Source organism: Leptosomus discolor, chromosome Z (genome assembly GCF_034619465.1).
Source record: "Leptosomus discolor isolate bLepDis1 chromosome Z, bLepDis1.hap2, whole genome shotgun sequence".
Lineage (NCBI taxonomy): Eukaryota > Metazoa > Chordata > Aves > Leptosomiformes > Leptosomidae > Leptosomus > Leptosomus discolor.
This window is the reverse complement of record NC_141419.1, coordinates 39,393,227-39,417,667: the sequence shown is the minus strand read 5'-3', so window position 1 is coordinate 39,417,667 and position 24,441 is coordinate 39,393,227. Positions and strand designations below refer to the sequence as shown.

The following is a 24,441-nucleotide window of genomic DNA, read 5'->3' as shown; positions in this document are numbered from 1 at the left end:
CCCCTGCTGTGCAAATATTCCTACACACAGGGTGATTGCCACAGCCCCATAGTTACAGAAGGAAGCTGTTCTCAGACTCCTTGGATCATTCCTGTGCCTCGTTTTTACCTGACAGTCCTGCCTCCATGTCCCCCCTGATCCCCTAGCCCTCCAGACCCCTCTTCAAATACAAAGGGTTGCATGGTCTATTCCTCACCTATACAAGCAGCTCCAGAAAGGCTGGGTTCCTTCCCCTCTCGCCATACCCACTCCTAGCCTGGGCTTCCTTTGCCTTCTGGTGGCTTCACCAGATGCCTGATCCTGGAGGACCACCAGAGCTTTCCCCTCCCTCTCCCATGCCCCTGCACAGCTCTTTGCCATCAAGCTATTGCCTGGATACACATACCTTGCTGCCCAAGCCCTAAGACCCTCAGAGAGAGCCCTCTGATATTATTGACTCCCTGCCACCTACTCACCTGGTTTTGACACCACAAGGAGGGGGAAGGAGAGGACAGGGAACAGGAGAAGATGGTCCTGCATCAGTTTTCCCACTCTTGCCCACTTGCAACATACAACCTCACATGGGCTCACTGCGAAGGCGAACCTCCTCTGAGGGCTGACGGAGGAAACGTGGTTGCTCCATATAGACTTGGGACAGAAGGAGCTTTCCTGAGGCTGTTCTCTCCTCTCTCCCAAGTTTCAAAACCACTGACTTAACAGTCAATGTGTTAACATTGTAGGAAGCCTTTCCGTAAGAGTTCTGTTTTTTTCAGTTGAACCAGTTGTTTCGCATTAAGTGTTTTTTGTTGCGTCTATCTCTGCAGACAGTGCAATTGAGAACCCGCTGCAATGTGATGTGTTGCAAGTAGCATGTTCACATCCTGCTTATTTTAGAGTAATAATTTGCTAGTGTTTTCCACGTGATTTTGTTACACCTTAGATAAAAGCTAGCCTGGACATGACAAACCATAACAAATACTTACCCGTTAAATGGTTGCTGCACTTTTCTGGTTAAGACATAACATAATAGGTACCACATTAAGTTACTGGGGATTTAGGCAGGAGGGTTTAGTCATAAAATAGTCCCCAACTTCTTTATGCAGTAGAGGCACAAATGATCACAACTGGAAAACAAATTACCTGTTTTGTAAGGATGAATGTTTCATCCAGAAATGCCTGCAACCGCAAAACCAGAAAAAAGTTATCTAAGATATCTTCAGAGGAGTGGGCATGAGAAACAGGCAGAAGGGTGCCAGCTGTCAGTCACCATAGGCAGAACATTGGTTTCTCACTTGTTCAGCTAAAACCAAGCCATAACTCTCAAACCTGAGAGCTCTTCTCATCCATTTGGAGTGAAAGATGGGAGGGCACTTGTTTACAGTTTTTACTATCCAGTAGAGACAGTCGGCCTTTGCCTGTCTGCCCGCCACCTCTCCAGACCCATTTCTCTACTGGCATTGTGACGGTCCCTACTCGTGCTAAGGTACGGAGACAGCTGGGAGCCAGATGCCTCTTCAGCTAGCACATGTTTAAGAACAGGGAGGGGAAACGGCAGGAGGGAAAAGGCAAGGGAGAAAGTTGTTCCTTTTACTGCACTAAGCTTTCTGCTATCACTGCACGGCAGACCACACCTAGAGGATTGCTGAAAGGGTAAGAGAATCAAACTAGAGAAAGCTGTCTCGTATTAACTTCTTGAAGAGTACAATGATAACTGCAAATTGCACTCTTCTTTCAGCAAAAGGTTCTGATCATCTAAATTGAGTTTTCAAATCTTTATCGAAATTGCTGATAGTATTAACTCTCCTCTAGAAAGGCACAGCTTCTGTTTACTGGAAAGGTCTGAACTAACAAAGTATTTTGTTCTTTTTAATTCTATTCCTTGGTTTTATTTTTAATGCATTATGCCCTCAGTTGAACACACATAAAAGCTTCCTAGTGTTAGTGGTACTGTTTTTACTGTAACACATCTGTCTGCCTAATTTTGGACCTTTTGGGGGATTTTTCTTCTTGTTGTATACTAACACAGAACAACACATTTAATAATCCATCAGACAGTGGGTTAGGCATTCATGCAATTCTTTTAAATTATATGGTTATGGAAAAAACATTTTTCCTTCATTCTCCACTAGAAGGAGATTTATATTCACTTCTTGTGTTTAATAAGTATACACCTGTTAAGTGTGCCTTGTATTTAATAAGTATACACCCCCAACCTCGGCCCCCCATCTCACCACGGGCCACAGGGGCATCTCTGCTCCACCACACCTCCCCTCTCCTTCCTCACTGACCTGGGTGTCTGCATGGTTGTTTCTCTCACATCCCCCTCCTCTCCTCCATTACCAAAGGCAGACTTTCCCAGCAGGTTTTTCCCCTCTTAAATATGTTATTGCAGAGGTGGTCATTGGCTCGACCTTGGCCAGAGGCAGGTCCAACTTGGCACTGGTGGCTCCTTCTGGAAGCTTCTTAAAGGAGCCACCCCTGTAGCCCCTCCCCTGCTACCAAAACCCTGCCAGGCACAAACCCAACACAATGCCATTGCCCAGTAAGTGTTTGAGCTGACTTAAACATGGCTATAAATTAATGCATATCATATTAAACCAGACAGTTTCAAGACTATTCCAGTCCTGTTAGAAAATTATGTAGATACATGAAAAATAGTTCATTCCAGCAGAAAGATAAACAATGAACTCTAGAAAGTTAAAAATTTTACAGTCTAAGTGTAAACTCAATGATGAATTTTCAGTACCTTGAAATGTATTTCCAGAAACATGAGCCTCTTTTTAAAAAAATTAAATGGCTTACAGAATCAAGGACAGGAAAACCACTCCAGAAGAGAGCTAATGATTTTGTGTGTCCAAATCAGGTCCTGCCAATTGTGGTTTTCTTCAGCACAGTAATGTCTATGCTTTACCATGTTGGATTCATGCAGTGGCTCACTGGAAAGGTATGAATTTTTGCCGGTAGGTACTCATTTGCCTAGTATGGGACACTCCTGAACACATGCATCCGAACTGTAGCATTGGCCCTGACCAAGCTGCTCAGGGGTAGACATATGAAAAATAGTTGGTTATTTTTAACCTGGAAATAGTTCCAAATGTTACCACTGCAAAATCTTAATTGGCCTCATATAGCACATTTTCCTACCCCAACCTGTTTTTATTGCTGATGTCATAGTAATTGCTAGATTTGCCTGGCTAGCTTTAGCATTCCCCAGATGCCATACCTGTTTAAATCTTCCTTTCTGCCTGTCCGTCTCCCAGCCCCCAAAGTGCAGGATGGAGGTTATGTAACAGATAGTGGATTTCTGCTTTCTGCAAAGCATTGCAGTAGCAATTGCATATACTTTCCTACCACAGATCACTAGAATAAGATCAGAGGCTGGTTCCTCACCTTGTGCTCCAAGTCTTCATTTCTGTCAGGTCCTATGCCCAGTGTCAGTGTCTGCTGAGATAGGAGAAAGTTCACAGAAAGTCCACTTCCTGCCCCATCTGCCCAATGAACTTACATGAGAGAAAAGAGCTTCCTACATGGTGGTAGTTAAACCTTAGTTGAAGATACTCTTTCAAAGTCCTTTGTCCTTCTCATTCACAGGATTGTTATACAAGCACCACAAACCCCACTTAGCTGAAATAGTGTGCTAAAATATCTACGAGACATTTTTGGTCTTAATCTAAATTTCACATTTTTTTCCCTTCATATGATCCAAGTCCCTTTAGACAGGTACATAAGTAATAAATACACATCAAAATATCTGCTTTGATTAATTTAGTTTAATATTTTAGTGCCCAGGAGGAGCCTAGAGCATTCTCACATCAGTTAAATGAATCCTGCTCTGTCTTATTTCAACATGCTACTACTAATTGAACATGCCATGTCTTGAAGGTAAAATTAATTCAGGAAATATTTAAGGTGTTTCAGAACTTTTACATTGATGTGATTAATTGAAGATGTGCATGGAATAGGCAGACCAATGTGGGGTTTTTTTCTTTTTTAATCATTTTAGGTTGGTTGGGTAATGCAAATTTTCATGGGAACAACTCCTGTTGAATCTCTGGTAGCTGCGGGTAACATATTTGTGGGACAGGTGAGTTGAAGCACAGAAAACATGCTAGCACAGGATAACTGAATATTGTGAATTATTGCTGTTCAGCAGGCTTCTGTGTATAAAAAAAAATGATAATTTCGTACGAGGCTCCAGCAGGACTGGTGATTGATTTCCAGAATTCCAGTATGTTCATATGTCGGCAGTGAATGCACAATGGTGTGGGTTTGGGGAACTATGTTTTCCCAACAGAGTGTCAAGCATAATAGAGGTGATAGATCCCCCTTAAAATGACTACCAGACTACTCCAAGGCTATGAAGAAACAACAATTTCAAGATTTTTTCAACTGAAAAGGCAAATGGGATGAAAAGAGGGCACATGAGGCAGGCGAGGGCAGGAGAGACAGACAATGCTGAAAACTAAGATCCAGCGCTGGCTGTGCCAAGGCCTTAGCCACAAAAGCAGACAGACTCTTAACAGTCCGCTTTAGTGGGAAATCCATTAAACCCACACTAGAGCAGTGTCTGTCCCAGGCTTCAGAGCAATGTGGAAAAATGAACAAGTAACATCTTTGCCTGCGGCTCAGACCTGTGGCTGTCCCTAACTCACTCAGAACTGGGTTAGGATTTCTTGGCAATTTTATTAGGCCTTTGTGTGAGACAGCAAACCAGCAAGAATTGTCTTCAGATAAGATGGATGTTGGTACAATTTTTCTTCTTGGGGTAAAAACCCCCAACCTATTAATATTCAGAACACTCATTAGCACTAAGATTAACTAATCAAAGACACTTAGGAATGTGTGATGCAGACACTCATTTTTCTGCCCTGTTAATAGAATAAACCTCTGAGGGTTTATTAGGAAGTTCTTAATTTGGAGGTTGTTTTTCACTTCCAGACAGAGTCTCCTCTCCTGGTACGGCCCTACTTACCATACATCACCAAAGCCGAACTCCATGCGGTCATGACAGCAGGATTCTCAACTATTGCTGGAAGTGTCTTAGGAGCATATATTTCTTTTGGGGTAAGATGGGGAAAGAGAAATGGAAAATATATTATTTATCTGAAATCACGTAAGTATAGAGGCCTAGCTGAAATGCTTTGGAAGTATACCTGAATCATTCCCGTCTTCTTTTTTTTTTTTTTTTTTTTTTCCTGAAGGAATTAACCACAAAAATCTACTGTCTTCTGGCAGTAAAATCGTGCCAAGGTCTGACCTTGAAGACACTGTCAAGTAGTACAAATATCTGCCTAAGTAATACAGGGAGACTTCCTGCCATAGCTGCAAGGAAATGACTGATTTGTATACTTTCCTACAGATGAACTGACATGTGGAATATCCTAACTAACAGATCAATGTTCCCACTTCCGTGGCAGTGATATAGATAGAGTCATTCAGGAACTGTTGCTAGCCATCTGAGCCTAAGGAGTTGACTTGTGACTGAGATTCTGGTGATGCTGAACAAACATGGGTAGTAAATGTCTCGCCTGCTAAGGGGCTGGCAGCACAAAGACAGAAGGGTTCAAGCAGGGTTGAAGGTGTGATTTATGATCAGAGTCACCGTGGAGTGGTTGATAAATACATTAGTTCCGTATTTGAATAAAACACGTTGGAGAGGCAGAGGCAAGAAGGGAGTATTGGCTAAAAAGACCAAGAGCATAAGAGAAGAAAAGGAGAGATGGAAATACTGCAGAAGTTAGCAAAGAAGTTGTGTAGAAATTTGTGGAACAAGAGGTGAAAGGTGAATGAAAGAATTTATGTTAGGCCATGTAAATTTATTGGTTTTAAACACAACTTCAAGGCACAAACTCAATTTTATGCCACTGCAAGGCCTACAGGGAGTGTTAAGGAAGGCTAGCTCTCACTTACCTGCTCTGCTCTTGCCACACCCAGCCGCACTCAATGGACTTGGCTTTTTTTTGTTTCTTTTGCCTTTTGGCTTGCCACTAGAGAGGAGTGAAGCAGTTTGTCTCTTGGAAAGATTGCTCCATACTTTTCCTGTCTCAAATTAGCTTTCTTCTGTATTGTGCATTATCTTCTTTTCCTCATGAGTAATGTGAACTTTTTAATGACCTCCTGCAGAAAAATCATCCAAGCATCTAATAATTTTAATTGCTTTCCTCCATGTTTGTGCATGGTATGGTTAACACAGCATATTTTCTGTCACCTGGAATTCTAGGTTTCTGCCTCCCACCTGCTGACGGCTTCTGTCATGTCAGCACCAGCATCATTAGCTGCCTCCAAACTGTTCTGGCCTGAAACTGAAAAGCCTACAGTAACTCTGAGGAGTGGCCTACAAATGGCAAAAGGGTAAGCTGATCTAGGCTTATGGAAAAATGAGATTTGGAAAAACAATTCCTCACACGTAAGCTTTAGGGGCAGAATGTGGTAGGTATGCAAGGAACAAATTGCCCCATTACAACATATGGAGGTATCACTGCCCATTGGGAGAGGCACAGAGATGCCAAGGGCCTGGGCCAGACAGTAAACTCTCCAAAGAAAGAGGAACTGCCTACCTGGTATGAGTCACCAAGAGGTTTTCCCATTTCCTCTGTTGCTGTCTTTGCTTTGTAACAAATCTGTAAATACAGACATAGAAAAGCAAAAGTGCAGCAATCCTTTCAACGAGAGCAGCAAACTTGTTGCCCATCTGCAGGGAGACTCACTTCATTTCAGAACAAGCAAAGCAAAAAGGTTTGTATGGAGCTGTGTCCGATCAGCCCAGGCATCTCTGCAGGAAGATGCAGATGCTCTGGAAGAAGAGCCGTGCCCACTCCCTCCTCCAGTGGTGCCACAAGCAGTCACAGTACAGAAACATGGTCCAGATCTTTCCCTACCCCAAATGTGCCAGAATTTATCCTCAAGGCACCAAATGCATACCCTCCCAGTGGCTCCCATGAGGATCGAGAGCTAAAGCTTACTCCACCTCATCATTATTTTTCCTACGAGTGAACAGATAGCTTCAGTAGTAGATTTCTAATCAAGTCCATGTAACTTTTTAGTCCTATGATTTGTTCTTGAATTTAAAAATGTTAACACTTTGGTTTTCTTTTCGTTGATAAAGTGAATCAAAGAACCTACTGGAAGCAGCCAGTCAAGGTGCCTCTACCTCCATCCTGCTGATAGCAAACATCGCTGTGAATCTGATCTCCTTCCTTGCCCTGCTGGCTTTCCTTGACTCAGCTCTTTCTTGGGTGGGCAATCTGTTTGACTATCCACAACTGAACTTTGAGGTATGGTCTCCAGACCCTTCATGCAGCTTATTTACATGCATAATTTGTCTTTCTCAAATTAGGTGCCTGTGTGGTTTTGTTGTGTGGTTTTTTGTTGTTATTTTTAATACAATCTAAACCCATGTATTTTTATGTGCATTGTGCATGTTCTTGAAAAATGTCTTTACAGCTGAAGTAATACTGTTGCCATGTAAATATTTCTGTATCCATTAGTCCATGTATAGCTTCCCTCTGGTTTTGTTGCTAACCAGCAGAGTATGTTTACAGAGTGTTGTGTACCAATACCTGCCTCTTCTGACTTGGCAGCGCAGCATATCTGTCAGTTACACACTTGGCAAGCCATTAACATCTCCTTCAGCTAAACATTAAAATGGCTTTAGCTTCAGAGAGCCCTATCAAGGCCTTAATGGTCACTAGCTTCATTTAGATAAGGACACTGGGGCAAGGCCAGACTAGTCTGAACCCACGCTTACTCAATACCACTTAGTTCTTCACACAATTAAATTGTAAAACTGCACCCAAATCACTCAGTAATGCTCACAGGTTTTAAACAGGACTTCTTTTTTAACCTAGGTCAATACATCATTTTTGACCCAATGCAATAATCAGTGGTTTGGGGCTTTTTGTTTTGCTACCTCCTAATAAAATCCCATGTGAAACACAGATATAATGTTATGATAAAGATGCTGCAGAAGTGAATTGACACTTACAGCAGATGTGGCTTCAGCAATGTTAAGATGTTACCCTGCACAGCTTCCACAGATTATCCCACTGCAGAGACACAAGCAGCAGAGGAAAGGCACAAGTATGCATACCTCAGCCACATTCATGCAAGAGCTGGTATTTTAATAACTGCTGGATGGGGTAAGATTTGAACAAACGGATAACCCACAAGGAGCTGAAACCTACAGACATGTTGCATTCAGCCATACATCCATTTTGGGAGACACTAAACTCTAGCCTTTTGCAGGCAGAGAAACCAACCAGGAATTGTAACTGCTCAGACACCTCAGTTACATTCACTAAGGACAATCTGACCAAACCCTTTTACAGCTGGACCTATTTTCTCTCTTGTATAAAAATAAGCTATACTCTTGTATGGGAAATTTTTTTAAATTTGCATAAAACTTCTAATGCTAGGAAAAAAGGCGCAGCTTTAATTATGTCAGATGCACAGCTTTTATGCAGAGACAAGTCTTTTTGTACTAGGTGGACTCCAATAACCTAGTAATTAATCATGTTCATTAACACACTTGATTTAATCATCGGAAGAACTAGACTTCTCAATTCTTTTATCAGCTCTTTTAATTCAACACTCCTTCTTTGCTTCAAACACTATGCCTAATCTGAAGCCATTGTCAGGGAGAAAAGGCACAGAAAGTTTTGGTTTACTCCAGGTGCAAAATTAGGGACATACCTAATTACTTGGTTATACATAGATTTTGTGTTAGTCTTTTAAAAATTAGTCAAGCATACCTTAGTATTAAAAGCCCTCAAATCTCCCAGATGTGTTGGCAAGTCAGAATTCAACTCTGCTGAAATGAAATCATCCTCATTTTATGTTTAGAGAATTTATCGCACGTTATCGTTCTTTGACCAGCCATATATTTTGACCTGCTTTGTCTTATACATTTTGCAGAACATTTGTGCTTACGTCTTCATGCCATTCTCTTTCATGATGGGGGTAGACTGGGAAGACAGTTTTATTGTCGGTGGACTACTAGGTTACAAAACTTTCTTCAATGAATTTGTGGCTTATGAGCGCCTCTCAAAACTGATTCACAACCGAAAACAGGGTGGGAGCATGTACATTAATGGTGTGAAACAGTACATGACTGTAAGTAACATTTTCTATTCTACAGATTGATTGGATACTTTTGTGCTGATACTCAACTTTTTTTTCAATATGGGCATAAAGGGAAAATGGTTGCATATTACTCTAAAGTGTGTCTTTCAGTGACAGAGTTAAATTACAAAAACTTAGCATTGCTTTGTGAGGCTGCCAGGGCTGTCATCACAGTAGTTGTCTCAAACAACTATAGCAAAAGGAAGGCACAGTTTTGGGGAACATGCAGTGTCCCACAGGTCACTGCGTTTAAGACGAAGGCTGTCTTCAAGGTGAGTTTCTTCTTACCTCATTCTTAGCTAGCACTTCCCTATGACATACACTCCCAATAAAATTCTGGGCAAGAACTGGAGGATCCTCCTGCCTGCAGAGGTTTAGCCAAACATTAAGCTTCAAGAGAGGCATCCAGCAATCTTTAGCTGATGGCATTTAAGGTATTACTGGCACACCTCTGCTGGCCGTTATTGCCCCCTGTGTGGAGGGCAGTAACACAAGACGTGTCTACAGGGCATACACCTCCCTTGCCACACTGAGTCCAACCAGTTTGTTTCAATTGCCAATGAAAGTTAGTTTGCATGAGGACGTCCAGCCAAAGCCTGGGATGACCTCTTATTCACATGTCCACTCAGATTCACCCAACAGGATACATAATTCCTACTACAAGGCACTGAGGAAGAAACCTAGAGGATGGTAATACAAAAGGCATCCTAGATGTGTGCACAGGGACAAAGAGCATGCAGTGATCAAGGCTGAACTTTGCAGCCATGACTGCTCCCCCATCTGGCATCCACATGCACAGTCTGTGCTGAATTTGTCCTCATTCTGAGCTCAGTCAACAAAAACTATAATATCTGGCTTTAAGTCTGCACCAGCCTTTCCTCAAGACAAATCAAGACAAATTGTTACTGTAGAGCACCCTTAATTAGGAAGCATCCTTTTGTACAGATTTTAATCTTCATTTAATCTGGTGTGATGCTGTGCATGCCTGACTTATATACAAAACCAAAAACATGTTCCTGACCACTTGCATTCCGTATTACCAGAACATATTTTTGTAAGTGGAGGTAGAGAGTCTGGTCTGATCAAATGCTCACACATTTCCCTGAGCATCCATTACCAGCATTCCTGGTATTCCTGGAAATAGGATGCTAGGCTAAATGGACCTTTGATCTGCCCTGCTATAGTCATGCTACATTCTACAAGGCGAATATGGCTCTGGACTCCTGAATGAGTAAACGGGTGTTTTTTTAATCCAGAAGTCAGCCTTAAAATGCAGATTCCATCAACTGTGTTTCACCATTTTTTCTTTCCTTTTTTTTTTTTTTTTTTGTCATATAGAACTTCCATGTTCACTTCTAATAACTGTAAAGAGCTGTATTATCTTCCATGGTAAAAACTCTGAGATATAAAAATAATTTAGATTCATAACTCTAGTAAAAATTGCTCAGTAACCATTTAATCATGGCACAACTGTTCAGGTGAGAGTGCGCTTCACTTCCACTCTTGATTTCTCTTTGGCTTCAGAACTCTCTAATACATACAGGCAGAGATACTCAGTCAGAGTGAGCAAAAAAGCAGTCTTCTGAACTCCCTCACCTGAGTCAGTGATAACAAGGCTTCCTGTTTTCAGAGCTAGGAAAGTACAAGTGAAAGCAGGGAAATCACAGTACACTGAGCCTTTTCTAGGAAAAACAGGTAGAGTGGGTACTTGAAAAGCATTTTGCTGCATATGTGCAGAGTGATTGAAAATATCTACAAATTGGTTTTCATAAAAGAGGAATGGAAACAGAGAAACTTCTAATAAACCGGAAACCTACTAGAACACTCACTCAAGTGTCTTCAGCTCAGGTCTAAAACACAGTGAATAGGAGTTCAAAGCTGCCAAGGGAACAAAAATCCATTTGCTGAGATATGTTGCCTTCTTTCCCAAAAATTTTAAACTACATCTGTGTGAAGGTTTGCAAGGTTTGCAGACCTTGCAAAACACCAACCCAACCTTGTCTCTGCTGTGAGGTCCAAACTGAGCTGGTGTTGCCCAAGGGGAGTAACGTGGCTGAAGTCAGGAAGGAAGTAAGATGCTAATGGGGATTCCAAAATCATGATGTCCCTCTGCCTGTTATCACATCAAAGCACCCACTCTCTAGGAGACCCATTTCCCTTTTCTTCTGTGCACAGGGCGGAGCACACACAGAGCAGTTTTGTACATGGAGCCCTCTGTTCAGGGACAAAGAAGTCAGGGACACATACCAAACATTTGAGGTTTCAACAGTGTTGCAGAGGCAGTCCAACTATGAACAACAAGCTGAGTTAAGTCTCTCTGACTCATACCATCAGAAAACAGCAGCTAACTTGACACTAGTAAGATAATTATTTTTTTGTCTTTAATTACTAGTACTCAATTCAACAAGGCACAGCAATACACATGAAAAATAAAACTATGACATGCTTTATGAGTCCTACATAGGCAATGGGCATGAAAGCCTGCACCTTTTAGCAAAACAAAGCCTACCTTGCTGAAAGCTGCACACTGGGACAGCAATCAAGCAAACCGGAGTGATTTCAGTACTCAGAGCCCTGGGCCACAATACTGTGTTTTCAGACCTCTTAAGTCAGCATGAACTGTCTCGAAAAACTCATCAGGATGTGTGTTTGTTTTCCAGGTTCGCTCTGAAGTCATTGCCACCTATGCTCTTTGTGGGTTTGCCAACTTCGGCTCCCTTGGACTAGTAATAGGAGGCCTGAGTAAGAATACCTCTCATGTACAGTTTATTTGTCAAGCAGATCCCAAAGAAAACACCCAAAGGAGCAGACTGTGGGTGAAGCTTAGCAGCATTAGGAGCTAAGCACTTGCTTTGTCAAGACCCAGCACCCAACTGTGCATGGAAGGGCTCCCACAGGGTGCAAGATTTGGCATGGTGGTGCTGGGAGAAGGGCTGAAGGTGAGGGGACAAAGCCCAGTCGATAGGTCTTCCTGTCCAGCCCTCAAACCTCAAGCCTGAACTACTACAGCACTTGGGCAAAGTTGGTTGTTTCCTGTAAAAATGTCACATATATGCAGGAGGCTTGTAGAGAAAGGGGAAAAAAAAAAGGCTTTTCAGATCTTGAGGGAGAAAGAAAAATTGAAAAACCACCTGGGTTCCTCACCATGCAGCTGGAATTGCTGGTGGTCTTTACCCTGGTGCCCAGATGAGCTCTGCAGTGCCAGCAGGGGAGGAGCAGGACCCAGCCACGGGACAGGATCCTGGTGCCGTACTCAGGGTTTGCTCCTGAAAGCCGCCGTTGGCCAGCACGGATGTGCAAACTGCCAAAGCAAACAGAACCTGCCATTTTGTACAGAAGCCACCTTCTTAACAAAAAGAGCCAACATTGGCAGGAGGCCTAAAATGGTGTGCTAGAAACGTCTCTCCCTTGTTTCTCCTTGTTCAAACTGCAGGGTGGGAATTTCCTCTTGTGGTGGGACAGGTGGCAAGATCATCTTCTTTATATTTGTATGAATTTATGTTTGACACACACTTTTCATTTTCTTCCAGCAAGTATTGCTCCCTCAAAAAAAAAGGAAATAGCCGGTGGTGCTTTCAGAGCAATGATTGCAGGAACTGTCGCTTGTTTCATGACAGCCTGCGTTGCAGGTACCGTGTCCAAACTTGCTCTCTCTTATAGTCAGGGACCACCGGGTGGCAGTGCGTCGGTACGAGAGGCACAGCTAGGCGACTCCGGACACTGGAATGCTAGTATTTTCGGATTTGGCAGGATTAAAAGTCAGTATGGAAAATGAAAAATTTATTTTATTTCTCCCATTATGTCTGGAGCAGAAATGGACAAAATAAATAAAAGAAGGGTGTAACAGAGAAGGAGCAAGGGTGAATCTGGATAACTTTTTGACTTAATGTTAGACTGATATTTTGGGCTAATAGTACTCCCACAGAGCATTTGAATTAATGAAATTGTGCTAAGGTGGGACTCAACAGCAGACCCTTATTTTCAAGGTCTCACCTTAAAGCTGAGTAAAAAGTCACAAAGTAACACCCATTTTAGGGAGGAAATTAAAAAGAATATAGTATTAATTATTCAAAAGATTAATTAATTGACCAGATATGATTTAGCTGATAAATTTTATCTCCAATAGTTACCAATCACTTTCCCAGATTTCTTTTCTGAACATGTGATATGCGGACTTGCATGATGAAGGTTAAAGCACCCAAATCCCTCCAGTGAAGAAAGATCTTGGTGCTTTATCACAGCACATCTGTTTCTGCCACAGCTTCCCTATCCCTTTGTGTTCGTTGCAGCAATGAATTTTAAGGATGAGCCCACACTATTTTCTGAAGGTTATAGAATGAGTCATGCTAGACACTTGATATGTCATTAGTCTCACAGCCCTCCATAATGTTTTAATACATGACACTATTCTGTATAACTGAGGAATCAAGAAGTCTCATCAAATATGTCATTTCACAGTCCTGGCTTTAAAAATAAAATTGTGAACTGCCACTGGGAAATCTTTCCAAAACAATAAAATCTGCTTTGGAAAGAAAATTACATTCTACCCACTCCTGCCATGACAAATGCCTTCCTTATGCCCAGAAGAAGGTAAAAGGGCCAAGCAATTTCTACTACCCCAGTTAAGATAAGAACATATTAAAAATGTGTCTGGATTCCACAACACTACTTACTAGAAGGAGCTGTCACTTTCATATTTTTGTTTCTCCATTACTGCAATGACTGCTGACATTCCTATTTATTTATAGAGAACATCTAGCAATGCAAAGCGAAGTGAACCATAACTATCTCCATATAAAATGAAAGAAAAGCTCCTGTATTTACTTGCATTGCTATAAATGCAGCATAGCTCCATTTCAGTTAATGAAAGCACACTTGCCCAGCAGTGAGAAAGCCACTAGCATCACCTTTTTAGTAGCATTAGAAGGGGCAAAACCCCAAAGTAATCTAACTGTAACAGGTTACCACAGTTTAATTTCTACATATAAAAAATTTGTGGTCACTCCTTCATCCAGTTCTGTAAAATGATTTGGATTTTTGAAAAAATCCACAGTTCAAGGTTTTAATCTGGCACCTTTACAGAAGTATCTCAGAGGGTGATTTCATATCAGCCTCATTCAGAATGCTTTGTCTGACCATGCCCCAGTGACTGACGATCCCAAGTCTTACCTTCCTCTACATTACTCATTAAGAAATTCATTACTTAACTTCACAGGAATGCTGGCTGTCCCTCATCCGGAAGCTCCTTGCCACATCTTACTAGGAAATGCCTTCAACTCCACAGATTTCCCTGCCAACCGCACAGAGCTAGTTGAATGTTGCCAGCGACTCTTCACCAGGTATGGAGGAAGTTTTTGTGCTTCTGTCAGCATAATTTAGGGAGATCACATGTTCTCTGAAAGCCTAATTTTATTTTCTGGATTTAGCTTTTCTACTTAGGTACCTGTTTTCCATGAACTTGCATCTTTTAAAGAAATTAATATTTTAAAGCTGCTGAATTATTTTCCTTTTCTTGGGCATTTCTCTATTACGTGCTGAATACAAACAGAACCAACAGAGAACTCAAAACATCTTTGTCCAAACCTGAGCTTCCCAAAAGGTTAAAGATAGATTATCATGTAAAGATTCATTGGTCTAGCACAGGTTCATCTCAAATATTAACAAAAAATAAATAATTGAACTAACATAATGTTAACATGGCATCTGAGGATAACTCTAGCTGAAAAAAGCCAGGAGATTTTCCTTCTGCTGTCTATGAATCTGGATGAAGATAATAGTAATCATGCCTGTTTATACAGAAAACTTTACACATATTTGAAATAGAAAATTTTTCTGAGGTAAATTGTATTTGATAATTTTCTATCCAAGACAGAGAAGAAATAAATTATGGTACTAAATAAGGAATATATTCAGACATATTTAACACTATCTCACAAAGAACTGTCTTGGTCTGAAAAGACAGGTGTCTGCGGAGGAAGGCAGGAGCCTCCCTTGAAATGGAAAGTGCAACCCCCTTCCCTCCAAATTATTATAATTTTGAAATTAACGGGCCTTCAGGCAAAGATATGGGGAATAGGAATAACAGTTCTTTACTAATATATATATACACATATATAACACAAGGCAAGGAAAAAACAAACAACCTACTGGTTTACACTGACAGAGTCAGAAATACAACCTGACACCCTGTTAGGGTGGCAGTAGCAGTCCGATAAGATGGTGGCTGCAGTCCTCCTGAAGCGATGGATGTAGTTCTGTTGAAGCAGCGATCAGGTAAAAGAGTCTGGTCTTCCTCCGAAGGTCCAGTGGTAGGTAGGTAGCTCTTGTCCTCTGGAACTCCAGTGGGGGGAAAAAGCTCCTCTGGGAATCCGGTGGAAGAAGGCTGCTAGGGTGTTTGAGATTTCAGGTTTTATTTAGCATGGACTGCTTGGCTCCTTCCCCCCGGGCGGAGCATCTCACAATGGGATGGGGAGTCGTGAGGCAGTTCCTTGATGGGCCGTTAACAGGAGATAGTCCAGGAGCAAGTTATCTATGGGTCAGGCGATAAGGCATTGATGTGCCCATTAACAGAAGATAGTCCAGAGGGGGGAGGCAGGGAGCACCGCCCCACCTGGTCTCAACAGCTCCTGAAGATGGTAATAGAATTTTTTTTTTTTTTTTTTTTCCTTTTGGCACATTTTGCACTGTAACCTAGGACAAGAACCTAAGGTCTATGTATTCAGACTACAGCAAGAAGCTTTAAAATTTGTCCTAACGTCCTGCCTTTTTTTTCCATTTTCACGACTAATTACTTCAGAAATAAATACTCTAATTCGTCTTTTTCCCGTGCTATTGAAAATAGAGCTTGATCCTTCTTTTAATATCTCTTTTAGCAAAGACAATGCTCTAAGATTGAGCATTTCTCTACAACAAAAACATACAATATAAATGTAATAATGTTGCTGTAACCTAACCTGCAAAAATTCTCCTGACAAAGTCCTCAAATGGGGAAATTTTTCAGAATTGTTTTGACTTCACTGGATCTGCCTTCACAACCCTCACTTTAACTAAAATAGATTTTTTTGTGTGTGTAGTAGAGAGGTATCTTGTTACATCTTCTTGGTATCAAGACTTGTAGCAACTTAAAATTTCTTATGATGTTTAACTCCTCATGTTAGGAATCAAAATTCCAATTCTAACTTCAGGTGATTCTTTTTCTATGTAGTATTCTTTTGACACATCTATTTCTTGCATGTCTTGGCATAAAATGTAGCTTTGAATACAGGTATATACAATATGTAAGATGGCCTTATTTTTATGGTAATATTTTTAGATCTCAACTATTCAGAAAAAAAATTAAAAATCATTTATGTTGGTATCAAGATCACCAGCTTCTGCCTGAACATCAGTGCCTGCATATCGCTGCAAGGAATTTCTGTTCTTGCAACCTCATGTTCCAAATCAGACAGGATTCACCTTTCTCAAAGAGGGAAGAAGGTCTTGGCTCAGAAGTTTGCGGAGGTCATTGACGGAGCATTAAACTAGACTCTAAGGGGGAAGGGGATAACATCAGGCTTGCCTGTGACAAGCTGTGGGATGACACACCATGGTTAGAGGGACAGGGTGCTAGCGAGGACCCTCAGCCTGTTGCCCCGAGGTATGCTGGGTACACTGCAGCACCATTGAAGTCTTATGGGTTTCTGAGGTAATAGGAGACAACAGGGAAACACTGGTGAAAGACCTCAAAGGAATTAAGGTGTGTTCTTCTAAGAAGTTGACAAGGCCGACAGCCCTGCTGAAGTGCGTCTACATCAATGCACGCAGCATGGGTAACAAACAGGAGGAGCTGGAAGAGCAAAGCCAGGACCCTGAATTTTAGGAAAGCAAAATTCCAGCTGTTCAAGGCCTTAGTCAATAGGACCCCCAGGGAAACTTCCCTCAGGGACAAGGGTGCAGAACAGAGCCGGCAGAGCTTTAAGGACACTTTCCATGTGCAAGAGCTCTCAAACCCCAGGTGTAAGAAATCACGAAAGGACAGCAAGACACTGGCATGGCTGAGTCAAGACATGCTGGCCAAAGTAAAGGACAAGAAGGAAATGCACAGGCAGTGGAAGCAGGGATGGGTATCCTGGGAAGAGTATAGGGACACTGCCTGGTTGTGTAGGGATGGGGTCACGAAGGCCAAGGCGCAGCTGGAGCTGAACTTGGCAAGGGACACAAAAAACAGTAAGAAGGGCTTCTACAGGTACATCAACCAGAAAAGGAAGGTTAAAGAAAGCATACACCCCCCAATAAGCAAGGCTGGCAAGCTGGTAACAAAGGGCGAAGAGAAGGCTGCGGTACTTAACAACTTTTTTGCCTCAGGCTTCACAGGCAATCTCTCTTCCCACACCACTTGAGTGTATGGACCACAAAATGGGGACTGGGAGAGCAAAGTCCCTCCCACTATAAGAGAAGATCAGGTTCATGACGACCTGAGGAACCTGAACATGCACAAGTCTATGGGACTTGACGAGATGCATCCCACAGTCCTCAGAAAACTGGCTGATGTAGTTGCCAAGCCACTTTCCATGATATTTGAAAAGTCATGGCAGGCAGGTGAAGTCCCCAGTGACCAGAGAAAAGGAAACATTGCACCCATTTTTAAAAGGGGTAGAAGGAGGACTTGGGGACTGTCAACCTGTCATCCTCACCTCTGTGCCTGGGAAGATCATGGAGCAGATCCTCCTAGAAGCTGTGCTAAGGCACATGGAGGACAGGGAGGTGATTTGGGATGGCCAGCATGGCTTCACCAAGGGCAAGTCCTGCCTGACCAACCTAGTAGCCGTCTATGATGGAGTGACTACATCAGTGGACAGAGGAAGAGCTACAGATGTCGACTATCTGAACTTCCATAAGGTCTTTGACAAGGTCCCCCACAACAACCTTCTCTCTAGGTTGGAGAGATACGGATTTGATGGGTGGACTGTTCGGTGGATGAGGAATTCTTTGGATGGTCACATCCAGAGGGTAGTGGTCAACAGCCTGATGTCCAGATAGAGATCGGTGACAAGTGGTGTCCCTCAGAAGTCCATACTGGGACCAGTGCTGTTTGATATCTTCATCAATGACAAGTGGGATCAAGTGCACCCCCAGCAAGTTTGCAGATGACACCAAGCTGAGTGGTGCAGTTGTCATGCCTGAGGGATGGGAAGCCATCCAGGGGGACCTGGATAAGCTGGAGTGGTGGGCCTGTGTGAACCCCATGAAGTCCAACAAGGTCAAGCACAAGGTCCTGCACCTGGGTTGGGGCAACCCCTGGTATCAATACAGACTGTGGGATGAAGGGATAGAGAGCATCCCTGCCGAGAAGGACTTGGGTGTGCTGGTGGATGAAAAGCTGGACATGACGCAGAAATGTGTGCTCGCAGCCCAGAAAGCCAACCGCATCCTGGGCTGCATCAAGAGAAATGCGGCCAGCAGGTCAAGGGAGGTGAGATCCCACTACTCCACTCTGGTGAGACCCCACCTGGAGCGCTGCATTCAGCTCTGGAGTCCTCAGTACAGGAAAGACACGGACTTGTTGGAGTGGGTCCAGAGGAGGGCTACAAAAATGGTCAGAGGACTGAAACATCTCTCCGATGAGGACAGGCTGAGAGAGTTGGGGTTGTTCAGCCTGGAGAAGAGAAGGCTCTGGGGAGACCATATAGCAGCCTTCCAGTATCTAAAGGGGGCCTATAAGAAAGGCGGAGGCAACCTTCTTATGAGGGCCTGCTGTGATAGGACAAGGACTAATGGTTTTAAACTAAAAGAGGGCAGATTTAAGCTAGATATAAGGAAGAAATTTTTTACAATGAGGGTGGTGAAACACTGGAACATGCTGCCCAGAGAGGCGGTAGAAGCCCCACCCCTGGAAAACAGTCAAGGTCAAGTTGGACACAGTCTGAGCAACCTGATCTAGTTGAATACGTCCCTGTTCAGAGGGGTTGGGCTTTAAATGTCCCTTCCAATCCAAACTATTCTATGATTCTATGAAAAGAGTTTAGCGTAACATTGAACCAGGTTTTTTGCACAGTAAAAATCATCTATGATATTTGGTACATTCCTTCATTCATATTTCTTCATCACTCCAACTTTTCCTCGTTACATAATTTTAACTACTAGATCGCTACAAAGACAAGAACTTGCTCTATTTTCACCAGAAGCAATGTTAAGCAAATGCTTCGAATATGCAAAAACCTTGAACAGTGAACTGACAATCATGTCAGTTATCTTGGAAGATAAACGCAAGGCACAAGGACTTCATACAGAAAACCAGGCATCACCCCAATAAAAAAGGAGAACATCTGATCATCACACATGGCTGGTGTTTGGAAAGCCTCCACTCTGTTTCACTTCTCATGAAAATTTTAACATATTTAAAGTTGCTTTGGAGAAAGTTGTGTGTGTGCATGTGTGTGTGTGTCTATGTGTGTGTGCATATACAGGGTGGAGGAAGAGAGGGGGAGAGATTACCATAAGAGAAAAAGAGTATATCGTGACTTTGCTTTTCTCTCCTTCCCCAGTGTCAATCATTCGCAGGAGTTCCCTACAGAGGATTTTTCCTTCCTTTCCAGAGGAAACTACAGCCTGAGTTCCTGGAAAGGATGTTGCCAAATACTGCATCGACCTGCTTTTTATTGCGCTTGGATTAAGCCCTAATTTTTTTTTAATTTTTTTTTTTTGGGGGGGTGGGGGTGGGGAATAGAACATAAATAAGAGCTGTGTTCCTTGGTAGAAAGGTAATAAAAATCTTCCTTTTCCACAACATCCCCACCCCCCCCCAACCCCACCCCTTTTTTTTCCATCTTCAACTTGCTTGGAATTACTCATAAATTAAACTGAGATAAGTGCAAAATACCTCTTGCTGCAGTTCTCTCCTGCCAGTATTGATCAGAAGAGAAGGAGAACATTTCTGATCCCGATTCTTCAGATTTAATTTCTACCCTGAAACTGATGAATCTGCAGAATTAAACTGCTGTAGGCAAGAAGAAAATCAGATTCAGAGGATCTGACTGATACTTACAGACAGCTGTGAACTAGGAATAGTATTCAGAATTGCCGTCCAGTCCTAATAGTATTTCTTCACATTTTGCTACCAAGGAAGTTTTTTTATTGTATGAAGATAAATGACTACTCTCCGAAGTCTCTGCACATTTCTTCTGGTAACTATAACTGCATGTGACCTGAGCTGCTAACATGTGGTGCACCTCACCATCTTGGTTACTGGAGCAACCAAACCAGGGACTAGTCACTGTGTGCCTCAGTCCCCCTCCTTCTGCCTGCAGAGGTATCCAGGCCACATCATGATCCAGGAGGCTGGTCCCTGTTTAGAGGTAACTTTTATGGATGGAAATGTCCACACTTCAAGGAAAGTTTTCTATATCAATTCTTCTCAATCTTTGTTGTTAACAATTGTGAAAATTAATCCTGGAACCAGGAACTCAGAGTAGTATTCCTACCAGAAACAACAGAGCTGTGCTGCAAACCAAGTGTGGGTAAAATAAGGTTACAATCTGACTACTGCCTGTGAAAGCAACATTAATGGATCTTTAAGACCTCTAGAAGATCATTTTGAAGAGGAAAGTCTGTTATGCTTTTAAGCTTCTGACATTTCATGGACTTCAAAACTGAAAAGTGCTTTGCATATTGTTTTGCAAAAGATTGCAATATATGTATATGTATCCCTATCCTATGACATATTAATGCCAAAGACTTGGAAAAAAAGCAATGAGCTGAACTACAGGAACGTCAGAAAGTCCTGACATACCCTCCAAATAAAACTTGTGCAGATGGAAATGAACCACTTTATTCTGATAAGCAATAACTAACTTTTCAATCTTCCATTAGTTATTTCAGAATTTGTTCTGAGAAATCCAAATTCATAAACTTAGACAGCTGCCAGCACAGCTATTTTCAGGGAGCATTTATTTGGACTTACTGTAAAAGATGCGAGTTTCCTGTAAAACTCAATTTATTAACTTAATCCTCTGAAAAATTATAAATGCCAGTATTACTACTACTTGTGATTTTTATCATGGTTTTAATATTGTTAGGTGTTCTTCTTTGGCCTCATCCACCTAGATTTAGAAGACTGCATCTCATCCTCAGTTTTCAATGCTTTTAAAGAAATGTTGCTAATCCTGATTATGACAGATATATGCTCAAACATTTTATGCAAACCTGTCTTAAAGAAAATGCATGGGTTTTGTCCACTATTTTTAGCCCACATCCTGGTTATAACAGGGTTTAGCTTTCAAATAAGTTTACAGTCTGAAATAGAGAAATATATATTTTCAAGGAAAATTAATCAGAAACACTAACTCACTGTCAGGCAGAACACACACCACACCCCACATTCTTAAGTCAGCACTGGCACTCTCCCTCCTTGTTGCTCCCTAGCATGCTCTATTTAACATTAGCCTTTTGAAATGGCTGCTCTTCCCATCCCTGCAATTGTAAGCTGATTAAAAGGGTTACTCCAGCTATTAAAAATGACCATGCATGAACTTCTAAAAAAGCCTCTCATATAGCTTGAGGCAGCAGCCTTCCTTCCACAGAAGAGATGTGGTGCATTTCTTGCAGCTTGGGCCTTGAACTATCAGTGCCCAGGAACACCTTTCCAACAATATGATTGCCAGTGACAATGAACCTGCCACACAGATCTGAGAAGAAAAATCTGATTTCATCAAATGCTTGTTAGTCCTTGTGGTGAGTTGACCCCGGCTGGATGCCAGGTGGCCACTGAAGCCACTCTGTCACTCCCCGTCCTCAGCTGGACAGGGGAGAGAAAATATAATGACAAGTTCGTGGGTCAAGATAAGGACAGGGAGATCACTCAGCATTTACTGTCATAGGCAAAACAGACTTGACTTCAGGAAAATTAATTTAATTTATTACCAATCATATTAGAGTAGGATAATGAGAAATAAAAACCAAATCTTAAAACACCTTCCCCTCACCCTTCTCTTCTTCCCAGGCTTAACATTATTCTGATTTCCCTACCTCCTCCCCCTCAGGAGCACAGGGGGACGGGGAATGAGGGTTGCCGTCAGTTCATCACTCTGTTGTTTCTGCCCCTCCTTCCTCTTCTGTGGGGAGGACTCCTCACACTCTTCCCCTGCTCCAGAGTGGGGTCCCTCCCATAGCAGACAGTCCTCCATGAACTTCTCCAATGTGAGATCTTCCCATGGGCTGCAGTTCTTCATGAACTGCTCCAGCGTGGGTCCCTTCCAGGAGCTGCAGTCCTTCAGGAAGAGACTGCTTCTTCGTGGTTTCCCCATGAGGTCACAAATCCTACTGGCAAACCTGCTCCAGTGTGGGCTCCTCTTTCCATGGGTCCACAGGTCCTGCCAGGAGCCTGCTGCAGTGTGGGCTTCCCATGGGATCTCTGCCTCCTTTGGGTGCATCCACCTACTCTGGAATGGGGTCCTCCACAGACTGCAGGTGGCTATCTTCTCCACCGCGGATGTCCATGGGCTGCAGGGGGACAGCCTGCCTCACCATGGTCTTCACCACAGGCTGCAGGGGAACAGCTTCTCCAGCGCCTGGAGCATCTCCTCCCCCCCTTTCTTCACTGACCTTGGTGTCTGCAGAGTTGTTTCTCTCACATATTCTCACTCCCTTCTCCAGCTGTGATTGTGCAGGTGTTTTTTGCCCCTTCTTAATTATGTTGTCACAGAGGCGCTACCACCATTGCTGATGGGCTCAGCCTTGGCCAGCAGCGGGTCTGTCTTGGAGCCAGCTGGCATTTGCCCCATTGGGCACGGGGGAAACCTCTAGCAGCTTCTCACAGAAGCCACCCCTGTAGCTCCCCTGCTACCAAAGCCTTGCACGTAAACCCAATACACACTGTATACTTGTGTAGATTCAAAGATCTGCATGAACATTTTGGAAGTAATGATTAAATAACGGATCAAGCCTACATGGAGGTATCCCTGTTTCAAAGATCTTGCAAAAAAGGGAGAGCTTACCTGCTTTCAGGTTACTGGCATGGCAGTGCACAATGGCTTGTAACTAATGCAGATGACGAGTTAAGGAAGCACAGGTGGCATGACTCAATCTGACACCCTCAGAAGCTACCCGCTGGATGTCAGTATGTACCTAATAGCCTTGTGGAGCTTTGTACTGTAGCATTCATAGTGTGTTAGTTAGTCACTAAAAAGCACCAGTAATAATTCCAGGAAATGTTTTACACAGTTCAGTGTACAACAGTTCCAGGAAACATACTGTGTAGCCTTTATCATGCTCAGAGCATATACAATCAAAGAAAACTATCCTTAATGTAAGACAAGTTCTCGCTGGCCCCAATCTAGGAAAGCACTGAAATATGTAAATGAGGCAAGGCTGGTAGGTAACAGGAGTATTTCTATTTTAATTGTCTGAGAGGTGGTTGGAAAAACAAGTGCACTTTTGAAATAAACTCTTTCCAGTTCTACATACCACAGCAGCTCTTGCAACCTATATATCTTTAGGAACATGTAAATAATTAACTATGTCAAAGGAACAAGTCATATACAGTGAGTTATGGAGCCAAGTAAATATTCTGTAAACCAGCTATCACCTCTTTCTCACAAAAGACATGAGTAGAAAGAGGCAAGATGCTAAAGATACAGAATATGAATACAAATTCTGCTTCAGACTGAAATAGTTTTTGCTGCACAGTGGTCAGACTGCCACCCGCTATGCAGTGCCATAAATCCATGGTTCCCAAATTTTGTGAGTCTGTGGATCACTAACAGACCTCAAAATTTCAAGTAAATACAGGTAGCTTTAAAGTCGCATAAGCATGTTGCTCAGCAGTGGTGAATAGGTGGGAAGGTGGCTCTGAACTTCAGTCCCACCAGCAGTGGTAGGAGACAGATCTACGTCTAGGGCACTGGTGCAGGGCAAGGGAATCTGTCTGCTCTTGTGAGGTACATGTCACAGGGAGCACAGAGCCCTGCTTGGCAGCTGGCAGCACAGGTGGACGTGCCCTGGGGCAGCTGGTGTGAGGCCCCAAGTTTGGGGCACAGTTCACCCCTGTGGCATCATCCTGACTGCAGGCAGGCCCACAGAATAAGGAGGCTTGCTGCTATCCCAAGCTGTTATCTGATATCAAACATAATATGTTTTTATCAGAATGTTACAAGATGTTCATGTTCGAGAGGCTGAATCAAATTCCCCTCTTATTTACATCAGAAAAACTTGAGGGATCTTCACTGAAGCTGGAGTTACCATATACTTATACAAGCATAAATCAGATGAGAATTTGTTTCCTTGGATTTGATTCTCATTTCAAGATGGGTTTAATGTCTATCAGTCCATAGGAGCAATGGAAGTGCTTCAATTAATACATTACTGTAT

General features: G+C 42.6%; 1 protein-coding gene across 1 annotated transcript in view; it reads left to right on the top strand.

Annotated features, from left to right (window-relative positions):
- SLC28A3 (solute carrier family 28 member 3) overlaps positions 1-19,758 on the top strand; it is a 46,483-nt gene extending 26,725 nt beyond the window's left edge. Inside the window, 10 exon segments of the mRNA XM_086480089.1 lie at positions 2,843-2,923; positions 3,983-4,063; positions 4,918-5,043; positions 6,200-6,330; positions 7,085-7,253; positions 8,893-9,090; positions 11,760-11,841; positions 12,630-12,728; positions 14,315-14,438; positions 19,623-19,758. Coding sequence (XP_086336215.1) covers positions 2,843-2,923; positions 3,983-4,063; positions 4,918-5,043; positions 6,200-6,330; positions 7,085-7,253; positions 8,893-9,090; positions 11,760-11,841; positions 12,630-12,728; positions 14,315-14,438; positions 19,623-19,758 — 1,227 coding nt within the window.
- Positions 19,759-24,441: the final 4,683 nt, after the last annotated feature.